The sequence below is a fragment of the Lipophrys pholis genome (assembly GCF_963383615.2).
Source record: "Lipophrys pholis genome assembly, chromosome: 16".
Classification (NCBI taxonomy): domain Eukaryota; kingdom Metazoa; phylum Chordata; class Actinopteri; order Blenniiformes; family Blenniidae; genus Lipophrys; species Lipophrys pholis.
Window position 1 is genome coordinate 9,436,983 of NC_137634.1, and position 18,499 is coordinate 9,455,481.

An 18,499-nucleotide genomic window follows, 5' to 3' on the forward strand; every position below is an offset into this window, starting at 1 on the left:
CCACATCAACAGTCACCTTCTACTTCCTGGTATGAAAGGCTACGTCAACTGCATGGTTCATATCTCCACTTCCCTGAAGGCACCAGTGACGTATGTAGATGACGTACAAGATCAGGCAGTCTGTCGGGGTTAGGGTTAGGCAAACACCACCTACAAAGAGTGCTTAGCCACTTCACCAGTATGCCAGGCCATGGTATGGCCAGGTTATTTTCAATAATAATGAATGCTTATCTTAATAACGTTGTCAAAAATTGTTCTATATCCATGCAATCATGTAGGTTGGGGAGATATAATCAGATTAAATGAATGTCGTTAATTTCTATGTTGGGTTTTATGTTAACTGTCTGGGCGTCTGCATGAAGCACCACAGCAGGAAGAACCTCAGACTGTAAAGCAAGTTGATTTATTTCACTATCATGATATGCACACTGTTTCTAATGTGAGTCATTTCACCTGATTATGCTTTATTCTTGTCAAACCAACAATACAAATGTGTTTTATGATGTGTATAATGTTCAGTATTACACTGCATCGGAGCTGTGGGGAATATAAAAAACAATCACAATATGTTGACTCAAAGAAACGAGGACAGAACAAATCTTCCAGAAGGCTCAACATCCACAATTTGTGTTTTAAAGGAGATCTTTAACAGGGACAAGAACACAAGGGCTGGAGAGACGATGCCAAAAACAGTGCAAATGTGCTGACTGACCTGCGAATCCAGTCTTTTTCTCACCAAAACAAGTCGGATGATGAGCTGAAGTGCAAATAACCAACATCTTTTCTAGTTATTTGCAGGGGACACATTTCTCTGCTTTCTGCCAGCAGCAGTGGGATTTGGCGGCTGTACGGGATGGAGCTGGATTTCTCTGTCTTAGTGACACAGGAGAACGGTGTTTTGAGCCAAAGTCAATAAAAGCTGGTGTCGTTTTACAGTCAGAGCTCACAGAGTTCATCAGTCACTGATTTTAATCCTCAGCGACTCTATTCCTGCTTTTATGGAGTCACTCCTGCACGCACTGACCACCTGAAACTGAATACATGGCGTCGCTCTTTAGGTATTTATATTTAGGAATAATCAGTCGGGTTCATTGTATTCTGTTTGTCTCTTAACTAATAAAGAAAGAATAATCCAACAACAAGGATCATTTACTTACATATCAGAAGATGTGTAAAGCACATTTGATCTTTTTTCCACCTCCTTACGCCCAAAGTCCAACAATTCACGGTTCACTTAAAAAATGCATGATAAGAAATGCCTATGCAGAAAAAACATGAAAAGGCTTGACTGTCAGCGATGCTTTTGTCCTTGGTGCTGGTGGCAGGATAAAAGAAGTTATTAAATAGGCACAAGTGCAGGCACATCAAATATCCTTCATACTGAGGGTCGTAAGTCTAAAACTGCAAGTCGACATCGGCACAGTGGGTCAGTAACCGTAATCCTCCCAACAGAACCATAGCTGTCTGCTTTCAAAGGACAAAATACGAGTGCAATTCACGAGATATCCTAATCATCCTCAGGTACTTTCTCCACAAAGACATTGCAAGCTTTGACCTTTTGAGATGTTGCAGATGGACAGTGGAACTTCTCGAAAGGACTGGATCCTTGATATATTTGCAAATATGATTCCCAAATAGATTTTGTTTCGATTAATTAACTTTAGTTTTACGTTAGTTTACCGTACAATTTGAGAGAAAATGAGATGTACAATGTCCTGTTTTTCTCCCAAAAAGGCGAGTGCTATTGTTGAAATTCCAGTAACGCATTATTACATCAACACTGCAGGTTCATTGCAATAAATGCCACTCTGTGGCTTTACCTGTGTGTAACCGATGTTATGTGAAGTTAGATACAGTGGCTGGTTTTTCTACCAGGTTTAACTGTGTGTTCTGAGTACTTTAGTTACCACATGTTTCCTCTGGTGAAATCAAGAAATCAATCATTGTTTTGAGAGAAATTGTTCAATAATTAAGTTATTCCTTTTCACTGCGTTGTGTAGTATGTTATACTGAAGCAAGAAAAGCATGTTGTAATGCCCGCTGGTTCAAGGTTTAAAGTATTCTGAATAACGGAGATTCCTGGTAATAATCAATCTACTATGACCACAAGTCAAAAATGTCCATTGTTGAAAAACTAGTCAACTGCCATACTTGTCATTGTATTTAGTCAATATAATGTTAACTGCTAATTAGAAACAGTCAAGGCATGAACCAGCTAAGCTGAAGTGGTGATCATGGAAAATATTTCAGAGTTAATGTGGGTATTTAGCATAAACAGTCTCACAGTATCGCTCTTAAACTTTCTGTCTGCTCTTATATTGAACTGAACTCGGAGAATAAAATCAACCATGCATGATTCATAGGGAAATCCCATAGTTGTTCACAAAAAGTAACTTAAAAATACAACTTTTCAATATGCTTTTTTTTTTTCACGGCAGTTAATCAAACTTAACATATTTACTGATGTATTATGAATTCAAGCTGGGGGGGTTTGTTGCAAGCAAGTCATGATTTGGCCTAATTACAAAAAAAAAAACAAATGCCATAAGAATGAGCTTACTGATGGTGAATCTCGTGGTGAGCAGTTTAATAAGCTGGAATATTCTGCCGACTTCAGAGAACCTGTGAGGTCAATTTGACCGTAAAATCACTGTAAAGGTTTGCTTTCAGATGAGAGTCTGACTAAAGGCAAAGAGCACACAGTTCAAATGATTTCTGTGTTATGACATTAGAGTGTTCATATTTTTAGCCACATTACAGTGTGCATTGTTGCGCAATTCGTCTCAGTTGACCAACCACATAGCGAGCGCAGGGCATATAGGGACTGAAGACTGAGTAGGTGTTTCTCCTCGGGCGTTGCTGTTGCTCGTTGGCAGGAGTTCCCTCTTTTCCACAGATCACAGCTTTAAAAAAAAAAAAAAAATTATAAAAAAAGCACACATTTTCTTCCACCGGGTTACCCCCCGCAGATGCTCATTATACACAAAGAGTGGGACAACGCTCGCTGCTTTAGCCCTAATCTGAGGAATACAACTGGATACGGCCCCCATGCTTGAACATGACAGAAAGAAATCTACAGCAGCGATACACCGACATAGCCCGTGGCTACTGGAGTATTATACAGAAGAATACACTTGAATATTTCACTGTACCACTGTAAAAGTGCTGTTAACACTCCACCTACACATTCTCTGTATATACACTGCAAAAGCATCATCCAAGGACCACCATTACAGGCGGAGTGATACAACACATTCAGCTTGAAAAGGTTATAATGCCGCAGAAGACACATCAAAAACTGGTTGCAAGAAGTGGAGAATTCTGTTTTAGTCCATGAAGGAAATCCATTTTATGGGACTCAGATTAACCATAAAACGCCACTCTTTTCACGATCACCTCGAACTATCTGCTCTGATCATCAGTCTTGAACAACTTCATGAAAACGATGTCTTACTATTGACAATAAAGACATGTATCAACAATAAACTAATGATGCTTGCACTGTTTTAGTGTGTTTTTGTTTGTTTTTTAAAACACAGAAACAGTGGCTGCATTATATTACAGCGCGGAGGCGCGGAGAACTCTCAAATTTATGAAAGCCTCTCTTCTCTTCTGAAATATGCGCTGGCCCCAGTGGCATCTTTAGTTTTCCTTGCATTATTCTGAGAAGTTCACAGCTTGCCATCCTTGAATAATCTCAGGTAAGATTTGATGAATAACAGCAGAGATTTCAGCAGCAGCCACGCAGAATGACGTTGTGTAAGGCTGCAACAACCTACTGCAGCATCAGTGTAGCCTGTCAGTAGTGATCACCGTCGTTCCATTACATTGCTGACATGTAGGCACATTCTGATGCACAAGATGAAACACTAACTGCACATCTCCAGTGGCCTGCCCCCGAAGCTATTCACTACCATTCTGCCATTTCACAGCATTACGACCAGCCAGGGGTGAAACAATTCAATGTGGGGAAAACGAGAAATGAGATTCTTCCTTCTGATAGCAATAAGCTTGTTTGCCCTTGTATATGTAGTTTTTTTGTTTTTTGTTTACATTGAACTGACACAGATTTAGTTTAATATTTGTAGATAGAGGCATTTATTTAACATCAATACTTCTTGTTCAAAGAAACCTAATGCATTTCTGCTGCATGATGACATGTGAGTCATATCTTGCCTCACAGCAATTGGACCCTGAAAGGTTTTTTTTTGTTTTTTTTAAACTAACATTCAAGCCATCTATTCATGTCAGTAAAAGTATTGCTTAAAAAACAGCACTGTGTTCACCTGAAATGACTTTGGAGTAGGATGAAATTATTCCAAAGACATTATAAGAGCTCCTGACAATCCGCCATTGCTTCCCAACGGAAACGCCATGACAAATCTGAGGATAAGTACTTGTCAGCTTTGCGCAGGTCATCCAAAGTGACAGGACTCTGGCTGCAGTAGCAGAAACTCAGTTATTTTTATCAGTGCATCGCGATAAAAGGACATGCTTTTGGGTAAGTGTCTCCTCCCGGTCAAGAGCTTCCAAATTGAGAGAATCCATTTTAAGCTTTCAAATGTAAAAAAAAACAAAAAAAAAAACTTCAAACTGTCCAGAAAAACAAGCGGCTCAAGTTGGTAAGTTGTGATGAGTGAAGGCAAACGTTCACAACGTGACTCTGTCCTCAGAGTCTCACTGACCCTACTGCAATATCATAAAACTGCCTCGGTAATCAGCCATTCTTCTATGTGAGCGCCTTCATCGCTTTGACCAGAGTATGGATTAAACTGTTTAATCTATCATAAACAATTAATGACAAACGATTCACCAACCTTGTCTCCAACGCTTGTATATCATCCAGGACTCGACTGAGTTCTGAGCATTATGGTGAATCCAAACTGTTTAATCACGCTTCAGCCTGGTTGTTCTCCAATTGTAAGTGCAGCAATAATTATGCAAACAATGCCAAAAGCAACAATTACTTTTAAATATGAAAATATTTTAGAAAGCTGTAATGCTCTAAGGACCTAACTAGTACAATCCTCCTTTTATAAGTGATTTTCTTCTGTCCTCAGGAATGAAGCCAGTTTGAAACATGATGCTCTTATTTTAAAGGTATTGTTTTGAATAAAACAAGAATATGGTTTAATCAAATACAAAACGCAAAGTTTGTATAAAGAATCTGGGTTAAAATTTTGCCACAAAGGAACCAAACATATCATGAGTCATGACATCATCCCCTCTCATGCTTTCAGGATATCTACTGAGGTTAGCAAATCAACACGTCCCAGCACATCCAGACCCCAACTATGACTTTAAATCAGAATTAGATGAAGGAAAAATAGGAGGAAGAAGCAGCAGCCACTAATATGAGATGATGGGTCAATTGCAATAATGATGGCTGCAGCTCTTTGCTTCTCAGCCTCTTAACTATTGGAATATTATGTTTGATAATAGTACAGCAACTTCCCTTAACGTTGGATGAAATGTTGAATTTGTTGCTTTTGTCAAATATAAACACATTTACGTTTTTCTTTAAGTTGCACAAGTGTGTAATGTATATTAAGGGATTACTGAAGTATAAAGAACTGATTTTTATTTTTTATTTTGCCTTGAGAAACTGTATAGTTCTTATATATATAAAGTGGTAACTGTGACATGTATTGTATTGTAACAGTCCTTTAAGGACTCAGGCAGATTCTACTGTTTATCCTGGAAATAAATCCACAATGATGACCACAATGCATTTTAACATGGGCCTTTGCATGCTTTCATAAACCATGTTTTCCAGTGTAACAGCCTCTCGCTCTAACTTCATGTACAAACATATTCATACTTTCAATCTTCTAATCTATCACCCGTTAAGGAGCTGACACTATTATTTGTTATGTATGTAGATAATACATATCAGTTCAGAGCTAGATTGGCAGAGATGCTGTGCAAATACTAAAATGCCCTTATATGGATACTTGCGGTGAGCTGAAGTGTTCCCCACAATGTTAATGTAGAAGAAAAAGACGGAAGAAGAGGAAAAGTAAAAGGAGGAGGAGGAGAACTGGCTTCTTGGACTGGTCTGTGCTGCATTAGTGGGACAGTCCATTGCCTACACGGTGAAGTGCTCTAACATTAGCCTCTGTCTAAGCAGCATCACACCAGTTGAGTCATAGCAGAGGGAGGATAGGTGGCTATAATAAACACTGCAATGAGAAACGCTATGTAATACTGACATTTCATCAAATTAAAGGTTCCTGTAGGATCCATGATGTAAGTTTTCTTGGATTTCTTTTATCTAACACATTGGCACAATTCAGATCTCACAAATCACTCAGGATTGTAAATTAATTGCTATGCATATGAAATGCTGTGAATAAAGCAAAAGGCTAAACTTACTGTGATGATGGGCAAACATTGATTTAATGTACAATTACATCAATGTTTGCCCATCATTACATCCAGACACCATGATGCTACATGCACTTAGTTGAACTTGTCTGGGGTTGTCCAACCAGGCTTTAAGCTCTGCCTGCACTGTCACTTCCTGCCCTGACCTCAGCCTTAATGGATATAACCTTCCCACGTCTGCATTTATGCACACAATCAGTCCTGGCCTGTGGCAAGGTGTCACATCAATACATCCTGCAGCTTTACTCCAGCCACAAATTGGTGAGATAATAAACACACAGTACGGTGAAGTCCTCTTTGTCAGAATCAATTCAATCAAGCGACAATGACAGAAAATTGCTGGTTGCAATGTATCTCTCAGGGTGTGTATGAAGATTTGCATGTGCCTCAGTTAACTTTCATATTTGCAATACAGGCATCAAGTGTGAATTCATCGTCTCTGGCAAGAAGAAGTTGGACCAATGAGCCTCATATTAGCAGAGAGGGACAGAGAAAGAGAAAATGAAAGCTTGGTGTGAATTGATTTTTCCATACTGGAGAACAAACTGGAGCCACACACACACACACACTGCTGTTGGATTCTGGCCTTCCACCCATTGATCCACGCTGTCGATAACACAGTCATTTGCCATCAGGGATTTGTAACAATCATTATATACTGACCCAGCTGGAGGAGAGCAGTGTTGTCCTGCTTTATTCCAGTCCAAATCCATGGAACTGACACGACAAATGAGCTCCCAGCAAAAAGTAATTACTCTGATCCATTTTTATTCTGTCATTTGTTTATTTTATACTAAAGAGGGAGTTATGCAGACAATCCCAAAGATCACAAGCAGTAAGCAGATTTAAAATCTCTGTCGTCTCAACACTTGTTAATATTATCAAAATTGATGATGTGAGCTGCAGGAAAGCACAGCAATGACTAATCTGTGATCCTTGCCAGAATAGATATGTGTCAAATCATAATCATCACATTCATTTGCTACATCAACACCTGCCAGGCACACATTATGCAATCCAGACTACTATAATAAGGATTGTGTAGTTCAGTTCCTTAGTCACAAACTGACCGGGCAGGTCTGCATGATGCGTCGCTCACTGCTCCTTTTTCATGTGGAGAGCAGCGAGCTGAGCTCACATCAGCTTATCGAGTTGAAATTAATCCTGCTGATTATCGTGTTTTCTTCTTATCCTTTAAGAAAACCCTTAAGCTTCTTTCAGAAACAATGGATTCAGCTTTAGTCAAAGTCGGATCTCGCTATGGACAAACGCTTTACTGTTTGTGCTTTAGCCCTGATCTGGACAAGCCAAGCATGTAATATGCAGCTCTTCTTCAGCAGTGACTGCTTAAGTGCCCTTGAGCTGAGCACTGACCCCACAGCTGCTGTAGTGTAATTACTCAGCAGCCGACAGTGCAAGGTTGTAGCCGAGCTGGGCAGCATCAGTGTGTGAGTGTGTGAATGTGTGTAAACCTGCAGCCGCCTGAAACTTCTCCCGCGGGCTGCTACCAGCCAGTTGTTGGGCGAGTGCTGCTACACTCACTAACAACTACATCACCACAGCAGCTTTTAGTATTTTTCAGATGGCTCTCGATGTGTGAGGTACAGTTGTGTTGAGAATCCAACTCTTTTCTGAGCGCTATTCTCACTTCATGAGGTTACACAGCCGTCTCGACGGCAGCTGACGACGTTTGGAGAGCTGCAGCTGATCCTCGTGTGCAAAGTGTGAAGGGCAGTTGGTGGGTAGAAAGATAACAAATTAATTCTCCAGACAGAACTTGGTGCACCACATGGCAGAGGAAAGACCAGTAGACCAATTATGAAGCCATCTCACTATCAAACCCATCATGTCTGGAGACATGACTACATGGGTATCAGCGTGTAGCAGTTGATACTGTGGGGTATTTATCCATCAGATGTGCAGACAGAAGACACATTGCTGCTGGGAGAACATCATGTAACATCTCAATCATTAGCAAAGTGGCTGAAACTCAAACTGCTCAATTATGACCCCACACATCCACATGACAGCTCTTGAAAGTGCATTGATACGAGAATGTAGGAGGAAGACTGATGCACATTCAAGCAGCGGCCAACACCAAAATACTCTGCCCCAGTAACCTAAGTTACCTAAGTGACCATGGAGAATGGCGGGTGTTTCAATGTAGATTTTCTTATAACTAAATATATAACAATTGACAAACAAAATACAAAAGCATGGCACCTTCTCAAATAGCTGATAGTCAATCATTCCTTTCTTCAACCTCTTAATGTGATGTGGAGGGTCTGTAAAATGTATGCTGCGAATATACTGCAGACAAATTAATTAAATAACTAACATAGCAATGCAAGACCGTGATGTTTTGGCTGTTGTAGGCTGTATTTGTTTGTTTCAAAGCAAAACTCTGTAACTCTGTAACAGCTAAATTCACTTCTCGGCATGAGGCTGATCGTTTGCACCGTGAGTCAGTTTGGACTAAATCTCACTCTGAATGTATGAGAGTAGACTGACTGCTCTGCATTATTTAAAGTAAAAAAATACATGTGGTTAGCGGTTAGGCTCTTGCTTCTCGGTTAGGAATTCTTTCTGTGTGCAGTCTGCATGTTCTCCCTGTGCATGCCTGGGTTTTCTCTGGATAACACAGCTTTCTTCTGTATTTGAGGCTAATTGGTGACTCTTAGATTGACCTGCAGAGGTTCACTTGTGCCTCTGTCCAGGATATACTCTGTATTATATCCATCAGCTGGGATTGACTCCAGCTCCCTGCGGCAGCTGGATGAAATAGAATAGAAGATGGATGGATGAATTTATTTTAATGTGTTTTTGTCCAGTCTGTTGTTGAAGCAGAATTGACCACGATGAAGGGAGGAATCATTTTAACTGTAACAAAATACTTCAGAGGAGGGATATATAGAGCAGAGGGCAGATACCCCCCAAGCAAATCACACTCTGCATATGAAGTGGCAATGATTGCCTCCGCTAAAGAAAAAAAAAAGTGGCATTTTCTTATAATCTTTGTGAAAAGGTAATTTTATAAAGATTCCTCAGTTTGTGATTCTGTAAATTACTGATACTCCCTCTTCAAACTGCAGCTAATGACAAACAGCAGTTACTTTTTAGATTTTGTGCATTATCGCAACAGGCCGACCATTCAATGATGACAAAGAACCCCCCCCCCCCCCACACACACACACACACACTTTTGAGCAATGTCATCGCCTAAGTGCTGCTGATAATTTTCTGTAGAATTACTGAATTACTCTGTTTACAAAATCCCAGGGTTTGGCGAATTATAGGACATCAAGCTCCATCGCCCAGCTGGTGAATTTTGGAAAACATAGCTGAGTTTGGCTATCAGGCTCAACACTTGGCAGGTGTCAGAGGCTTTTTAAGACCATGCATCTTATTAAAACACAGACTACAACTCATAAACATCTGTGTAAATTTGGGATTAGGCTGCCAATGAGACTGTTAAGGAGAAAATGATTTTACATACTCAGAGTGTCTTTGGGTGTTCGTGCCAAATTACTTTCTGTTGGCCCATCACTTCAAGCACCTCAACATCACAAGGGGAGGGAGGGAGGGGGGGGGGGGGGGGGGGGGGGGGGGTTATAATAACGCATGAACATCTTGTGCTGTTCTTGGGCAAAAGATAAACCAGTTGGTGCGGGGCGTAATTACTCACATGCGTGCGTAACGGAGAAGCTGTTGGAGGACTCCAGGTTGTCAACATTGTAATTGAGGTGGAATGGTTTTTCTGTCACATTCTGGTTGGTGTTATACAGCTGGACAGCAAACCTGAAGGCGCTGTGCTCCTGCACGGTGGAGCGCATGAACAGTCCACCTGCAGAGAAGAAAACCACTCGAATTAGTCCATGCATCCATTGCAATACTCTTTTACGGCATTTCAATGATGCATAATGAGGCAGAAAACCAGAGTTGTTGCCAATTTAAGGACGGAAGTCACAAAGTGAGGCACTGCAGATGCTGGAACCAGCATTTGGACAAATTGGGATCAACTCTATTTTGTTACCCAACCGCCCACGGACACGCGCAACATCCCGCAACCTGCTGGGCTGTTTCGGGAGAAGTAACTTGGACAGGAATTAGGCAAATAACCCGACCTGTGACCATCCGCGACTTGTGTCTCGTGTATACAGTGCGAACAAAGAAATGCGGGGAGAGTATTCCGCTCAACTTACCAATGTTGATTTGGTTTGGAAAGCCTGCCAGCGACCCCCCAAAGAAATTCACCAAAGCCGTCAGGACTGTCGCTATTGCGCGATGCCACATTTTTGTCCAAGAAGTGAAATCAACTCCTGGTCTGTGTGCAACAGAGGAGAAGCAGGAAGAACCATGTACATGGGCTGGTGCAGGAAGAAATCCACAAGATGCGGCTGGTCTCTCTCCCTCTCCTTCTCCCTCTCTCTCTCTCTCTCTCTCTCTCCCTATCCCTCTCTCTCTTTCTCACTCACTCGCTGTGCACCCACGTTGAATATGTGCCAGCGCAACTGCAGCGCCAGCTCTCTGCTGCTGCTGCTGGAAACCCTAAAGCCTGTGTTTTATCTCAAAGATGGTGGTGTTGGAGGAGAGAGACAGCAGATCCCCTCACTGTGGATAAACACCGCTGAAATGGGCCAGAGAAGGAGTAAAAGGAGGGCGGGATAGGGAGAGAGAGAGAGAGAGAGAGAGAGAGAGAGAGAGAGAGAGAGAGGATGGGGGGCGTTTATCAAACTTGGTCTGACGTTGAATTATAATAAGAGCAGCCTCCCATCTTCCTCCTCGCGTCACTGCAGAGTTGGTGTGTGTGTGAGGGGGTGCAGTCTCTACTGGATGGTTAGTGTGTGTGTGTGTGTGTGTGTGTGTGTGTGTGTGTGTGTGTGTGTGTGTGTGTGTGTGTGTGTGTGTGTGTGTGTGTGTGTGTGTGTGTGTGTGTCTGTGTGTGTGTGTGTGTGTGTGTGTGTGTGTGTGTGTGTGTGTGTGTGTGTGTGTGTGTGTGTGTCTGTGTGTGTGTGTGTGTGTGTGTGTGTGTGTGTGTGTGTGTGTGTGTGTGTGTGTGTGTGTGTGTGTGTGTTGCTTCTGCCTTTGCACCACACACCAACCAGCTCCCAGCCAGTGTGGACCGTCATCGTCAATATGTCATCTACTGTGACTTGTCTGCATATATATATATATATATATATATATATATATATATATATGCTACTGCTGTGTATATATATATGTGTGTGTGTGTGTGTGTGTGTATATATATATATATATATATATATATATATATATATATATATATTATACTAATATATTATACTAAACCATGCACTAATTTATCACTGTACAGTCAGTAGAATTTAAAAAAATGACTTAACCATGGGAGGCATTTGTGTTCACACGTATTTTCGTTGGCAGAATAAACGGCTGATGCAGGGGGTCCAAGTGTTCAAGAGCTGGGCTCTGTTGATGAAGAACATTTTGTAAGGAAGGAGCCGCATGGTGGTGTAGTAGTAAATGCTCAGACTATCCCCAGTCCAGTCTGTGTTAGAGGCCTTTCTGTGAGGAATTTGCATGTTTTCCCTATGCATGGGATTTCTTTGGGTACTATAGTTTTCTATCACAATCCCAAAAAAATCTGTGTTTGAGGAGAATTGGTGTCTATAAAATGTCTCATGTTACTGACTGTCCCTCTGAGATTGCTCCGTAATGGAGTGGCAACCTGTACAGGGTCGGCTATGCCTTCACCCATTGTCAGCAAGGATTGGCTCCAGCAGTCGGATAAGGCAGTATGAGAAAATATTTTCAGGTTTTTCTCAGCTGTATGTTTGCAAATCATCCTCTGTATTGAATTTGTCAGTGAGATATAAAAATAGGGTGTTTTTTTCTACTAGCACAACTGAAAAGACATATCAGCATACTAACAATGTGCAATTGACATGTGGAACAGGGGCAGCTACTCTGATAAAAGATCCGAGCACAATAAAACATTTTGACTATTGTGCATTTCAGCAGCCTGTTCCGTGGCTGTCAGACTAAAGAAAGTAACTGCTACAGCTCAAAAGACTAACCATCTAAAAAATATTATAACATGACAAGATTTATGAAATGTTTATATCTATACTTACATCTATCTGTGAAACCGCCTGTGTTACAAACACACAAAAGAAAGTTAACAAGGAAAGGATGGGTGAAGCCTTAGCCTGTTTGCACTGTAACGGGGTCCGTCCAATTACAACACCATCAGCGTGGCAAAACAGTTATTCTGCCTCTGTGTCAGACTGCCTTGACAGGAACCAGGGATCAAGAACAAAACAAAACAGTGTCACGGCTAGAAAGTAGAGTAACATGCACTCAACACAATCCCCTCACATGCTGATAGCCAGGTAATCTCTGGAACTTCAACTCAGTTAAGTCAACAAGCCCACAGCTAGTCTGAAACTTCCATATATTAATCGTTCTCATTTAAAACCATACCTCTTTCCACCGATCAATACTGTGTATTGTATGTAGCCTCTTTTAAATGCAGCATAGGGTTATAGTCAATGCCTCTGCCACAGAAAGCATCTCAATTGCAACGCTTCTGGTTTACAGGTCACTCTCAATTCAATCTCCGCATTTCATTTTGTTTGTGCATTTTTGCAACTATTTGCAGCAGTTGAATGCAAATTAAACACATCTGCAGTCTGCAGTGTCCCGCAGGGTGTGTGATTCAAACCTATGAAATATTGTTACTGAATACATGTTTTTCGCACAGCCTCTCGTCTGCCTGGCCTGCGTTTATTTAATGGTTTATCCATTTAAAAACACTAAAGTTAAATTGCTTCATTCACTTTAATATTGCTTACTCACTATCTGTGATTGTTAGTACTTAGATTAGATGAGCAATACAATACGAACTGGTGTGTAACTTGTTGGAACATGACAGTTTGTAAGTTATCAGTGTGTGTGTGTGTGTGTGTGTGTGTGTGTGTGTGTGTGTGTGTGTGTGTGTGTGTGTGTGTGTGTGTGTGTGTGTGTGTGTGTGTGTGTGTGTGTGTGTGTGTGTGTGTGTGTGTGTGTGTGTGTTAGGAGAAATCATTACAGCGTTCTATTTAGACTGCTGCAAAATCCAGCACAGCAAAACAGGCAGCCTAGTCGGTGCTTATTGATCTGGACTTGATGTAAGTCTTGGACTATAACTGTAATCTTTCACAGGACACTCCAAGAACAACTGCAATGTAATCAAGTTCAATATCATGAGGCAAACACTGGATGCCATGACCTTTTCACAGTCGTACACCACTGTTTGTTTGCCATTTATGGATCTGTGCTCCCTCCCACTTGAAAAATTATGCAATTACTCTCAGTCCACTTATTCGCAAGCTCAGTCTGATGAAATTAAATTGCTGTTTTTTTAAAAAAAAAAAACACCTTCACCAGATATGCTGGCACTTCACCAACTGAAAAGTACAAAACAAAAAAACAAAAAAAATAAAACTGTGCTTGCCACACAAGGTGACTCACTCCGTTACTGAAAAGAAACTGCAATAAATTGCCATTTACAGAATACATTGGCACCACAACATTTAAAAATGATGTAACAATGCTGAACTGTGCAGTCTATGACATTGAAGTAATCCCACTTTTGTGCATTGTGCGGGTTGTTTGTTTTTCACAGTTCAATACCTTTCACCTCCTGTCTGGATTTACAAGACTGGACCGGCTGAGATCAGCTATTCATCCAACGAAATTCAACACATAAACATAAATATGTTGGTGAAGGCTGCTGAACTCAAAGTGTCCACAGCAAGTCCGGAGTGAGGCAACATGGCTCCTTTTTTTTGTTTGTGTTTGTTCGGTCGTAGCCTCCGATTCACAATGTTATGTAAATTACAATCAGTTGCAGAGTCAATACAGTAAATTAACTCATCTTGATCCTCTGCTCATTTTGTAAGTTTGACCTCTCATCAGGAAATAGGGTCTAGAATTTTCATAGTACGCTTATTTAACTAGAGAAAACACACAGAACATCAACAAAAACAGCGGAAAAGAAACAATATACAAACATTAGCTTAGTATATATGCAATTCATCAAGTTAAAAAAGTATTTGAACTTCAAGTCAAGCATGACTTCGTACTTTGTGGGGAAACCCTTGTTGGTAACTGCAGAGGTCTGATGTTTCTGACCTCACATCTCTCGAGGGATTTTGGTCCACTTCTCTTTTCAGATCTTCTCCAAATCCTCAAGTTTCGGAAGCTTTGGGTTGGCCACTCGAAGTTCCCCCACAGATTTTCTATTTGGATCTATAGACTGACGAGGCCACACCGTGAACTCAATGTGATTTTTCCTGAGCCACTCTGTGTTGACTTGTATGATGTTTTGGGTCATTGTCATGCTGGAAAATTCATCCACGACCCATCATCAGTGTCCTGGCTGAGGGAAGGAGGCTCTCATCCGAGATTCTGTGATGCATGGCCATGTTCACTAACCTCATGTGTTGAAGTCTTAGCAGACAAACCTCGACCCACAGCAGAGAAACAGCTTTAAAGCATGACGCTATCGCCTCCCTGATTGACAGTGAGGATGTTGTTCTTGATCATAGTCAGCATTTCTCTGCCTCCAAACACATTTAGTGGAGCTTTGGTTCAATTTTGGCCCAGTCTAACCAGTTCACTTTCCCCCCCAAGTCTTATCTGAATCATTCAGTGTTCATTGGCAGACATCAGAGGGGTCTGTACATGTGCCTTGCTGAGCGGAGGGGTCTCGCCTGCACGGCAAGATCTCAATCTATTACTATACTTTACAAGCTGCCGCCGTGAAGCGCTTGGCTGATCCCTCACCTTTCTGAACGCTTCGAAAAGCAGATGTTGGGAACATAGAGAGACATTTTATTTTGTAAAGTAAAACATAAAGATTAGCCATGATTCCCTCCAAAATAAGTCAGTTTGCACTGCCTTCATCCATATTAAAGAAATTCCATCTTCACACTTTTTCATACAGTCCCTAACATGTCTTAATAATGTCTCCCCCAGCAGGAATAGGTATGTTTCATACTATCATGAGAAGCAAAATAAGGCAACATTATTTGTTAACCCAGCAAATGGGTAATCAAGAGTGCTTCACATCCGCAAATATGAACAACAACAAATGCAGTATAATAACAAAGACAATGAGAGAGGTGAATGAAAACAAGCAAAAACAAAAGCATAAAGGAATCCTCAATAATAAATTGCCAATATATTTTCAAAAGCATCACAACAGAATAGAAATACAGGCTGAAAAATAATTGCAAACCAAGATTAAAAGCTGCAGTTCAGCATAAATTTGGATTTAAGAAAACCGGCACCAAACAGAAAGACCTGGAGTTTTCCTGGAGTCTTTGTATTTTTTTTCTGTCTCCAGAGAGAAACTAAGCTCAAGTCATAGGAGCTTGGCATCCTGGGTAGTTATAAACTTACTGCAGTGTACCTATCACCATGTTTTTAAAAGATAAAATAATAACACATGAGCGAGTTTAATAGTACAGTTCATGCCAATTTTGCGACCTTTGCAGCCGTACACCGATTCTCCTGTTATACAGTCGATAAGAGCTCCTCCCAGACCCCCGGAACGGCCCAGGCAAATATCCGACTGCACTTCAATAAAGGCAAGTGTTTAGGTGAGCTTCCCAGTTATCATCGCACTGCCTCTGCAACGCACCCTGGGCACGATTTCCACTTTCCCTCATAACAAATGAGATCTGTACGGGGAGCCTCTCACTCTCTGTCTGATACACAACCTCTTCAGCAAGATGTAATTGAGTGTAAATGTCAGGAGCTCCTTCCCAGAACTTCCTATGGAGTTTAAATAAAAATGACATTTATGAGACGTCGACCATATGGTGGGTGCAGTTAATGGCATGGGGTAGTTCTGGCATTGCTCCAAAAGGTTAACAGGGGCAATGTCACAATAAACCACAAACTCCAGCGAGTTGTTGAGAGCAACAGTGCAGACTAACAGTGATCAGAGGTTTTGAAATATGATCAGTCGATGGCAATTTGTCGGTTTCTTCATGTTTTATGTGTCGTTTATGAAGAGATCAACTTTCACAACCTTCACAACTATGCACACAAAGAGTTGTGAACTTGAGGGACGGCATCGGAGGAGCGATGACAAAAGGCCGGATAATTAATTGGCTTGGAGGAACATTTGACAACTAATGTGATTCATTGGCCAACAGGTCCCTCAGATGGAATGGTGAACATCAATCACCCATCTGTGTCAAACTGCATCTGAAAACCTGCAGAACAATTACTGAAAAATGTTCCCTCTTTGTAAAATTCAAAACATCTTTTGAAGATCTCGAAAAAGATTTTGAGAAATCTCTGTGCCAAAGATCAGAACTGGACGCTTGTGATCTTCAGGCTTTTGAAGTCTTCCAATCCCTTTGTTTCATGAAGAGAATAATATACCTGTGTCGATGTAACCTGGACAAGGAAAAACTGATATAAATATAAATCAGTTTATAGTACTTTTCTGTTGAAAGTCTTTTAAGGGGGGAATGGATTGTAATGGAAGTCGTCTGTGCGAGAGGAAAGCTGCGACAAAATGCGGCACAGACAGTAAATAAGACACTCAAAATCACGATACAAGAGGTGAAAACATATACGCATGGCCTGAGTTTGAGCTATTACATAAATGAAGCACTGAATGCATAAAACAAAGAACTTTATTTATTCGTTCTTCGTCAAGGATCAAAAGTTAGCATCTTTAATCTGTTCGCCTGCTGTTCTCTCGGACGCTTTGCTGATCAGACGGCAGCACAAGTTCCCAGGGGAGTTTTTACGAGTAACCAAACAATAAAAGTAATGCCTTTAAAATCCCTCTCAGATGAAATGATTATATTGTACTTTGTGTTATGGCACCCAAGGTCAGGACTGCAATAAGTGGTCTGAAGATCCCTCAAAAGGTCAGGAGATAAAAAAGAGCTCGCTATGTGCTGTAAAACTCTACGATTAAACCTTTCCTCCTCCTAATACTTACTGTAAAATGTTATAATTTACGGCTCGTCGCAGAGGTTTCGGCTCTTCTGAGCCTAACAACATGGCGAATCTTACAACGCTGATCTTTACTGGAGATCAGATCTCAGATACTCTCACGATATGAAAAATAAATATCCTTGCTCGTTTCTTTATTGTAATCAGAACCACTTCTGATGTGGTTATCCAGCAATATATACATACATGTATACAATAAACTACCTCAACCCTCGTATCAGTCACTTTAATTCAAGAATCCTCGTGTTCATCATGTGGGACCTCCATCACATTGAGGTTATTTACATGCTTTGCTTTTCAGATTGTGTTGGTTAAGAAAACCCAGTAAAATGTGAATTAGTGAGATCATTTTTCAAAGCTCCGGAGAAAATGCACAACCATTGTAGCAGCATGTGCAACCTTTTATGGCTTTGTGTCAAGATCAATGCCAACATGCTTATAATATTAATATTGAAAGCAATTTCTCAACTTCAGCATAATACCATTCAAATAAAGTCCAATTTACACTAAACACACTATGACCTTGGAAGGAAAATCCCAGCTTTAGGTATTTGAGTAACTATTCTAATAAATTGATATTTATGACCCGGAGGTTTTACAAGATGAAAAGCAAGTCATCCTAACTCATTCATTATTATTCCACCTGAGGAGGCACATAAATGCGCCAATCCATCCAATATGCCAGTCTAGACATTTTACTTGGAGGCACAAAGGTGAGCCCCTGTGGTGGTGATGAGAGGAAGAGTCATGAGAGCACTGAGTCATTAGAATTCATTTTTCATGGATCTTGAAGATCCTAACTAAAGTTCATTGCAATCAAACAGATGATCCTTGAAATATATCCGCCTGCGATGTGAGCGAAAGAGCAACTCACATGGATTCAGACTAATCAATGAGGAGACCGGCTTTATGAGAAACAAAACATTCTAATTAAGATATCGACCAAACTTTTATAATATTCAAGTTAGGGTTGGATCTGGAGCTTGACAGCGACGCGAAAAGCAGGAATCACACTGGACAGGTGACTCTTCCATCACGTGGTTGAGACCAAAAATCTCTCTCACACACACAAATGAGACAGCACACTATTAAGGATTAGAAATAC

General features: G+C 40.8%; 1 protein-coding gene across 2 annotated transcripts in view; it reads right to left on the reverse strand.

Annotated features, from left to right (window-relative positions):
* Positions 1-11,025, reverse strand: part of LOC308121598 (glutamate receptor 3) — a 75,771-nt gene extending 64,746 nt beyond the window's left edge. For both annotated transcript variants that reach the window (XM_080482913.1, XM_080482912.1), the window contains exons 1-2: positions 10,590-11,025; positions 10,073-10,231 (exon numbers count right to left, since the gene is read on the reverse strand). In XM_080482913.1, the coding sequence (XP_080339039.1) occupies positions 10,073-10,231; positions 10,590-10,680 (250 nt within the window). In that variant the 5' untranslated portion in view covers positions 10,681-11,025. The remainder of the gene's footprint in view (positions 1-10,072; positions 10,232-10,589) is intronic.
* Positions 11,026-18,499: the final 7,474 nt, after the last annotated feature.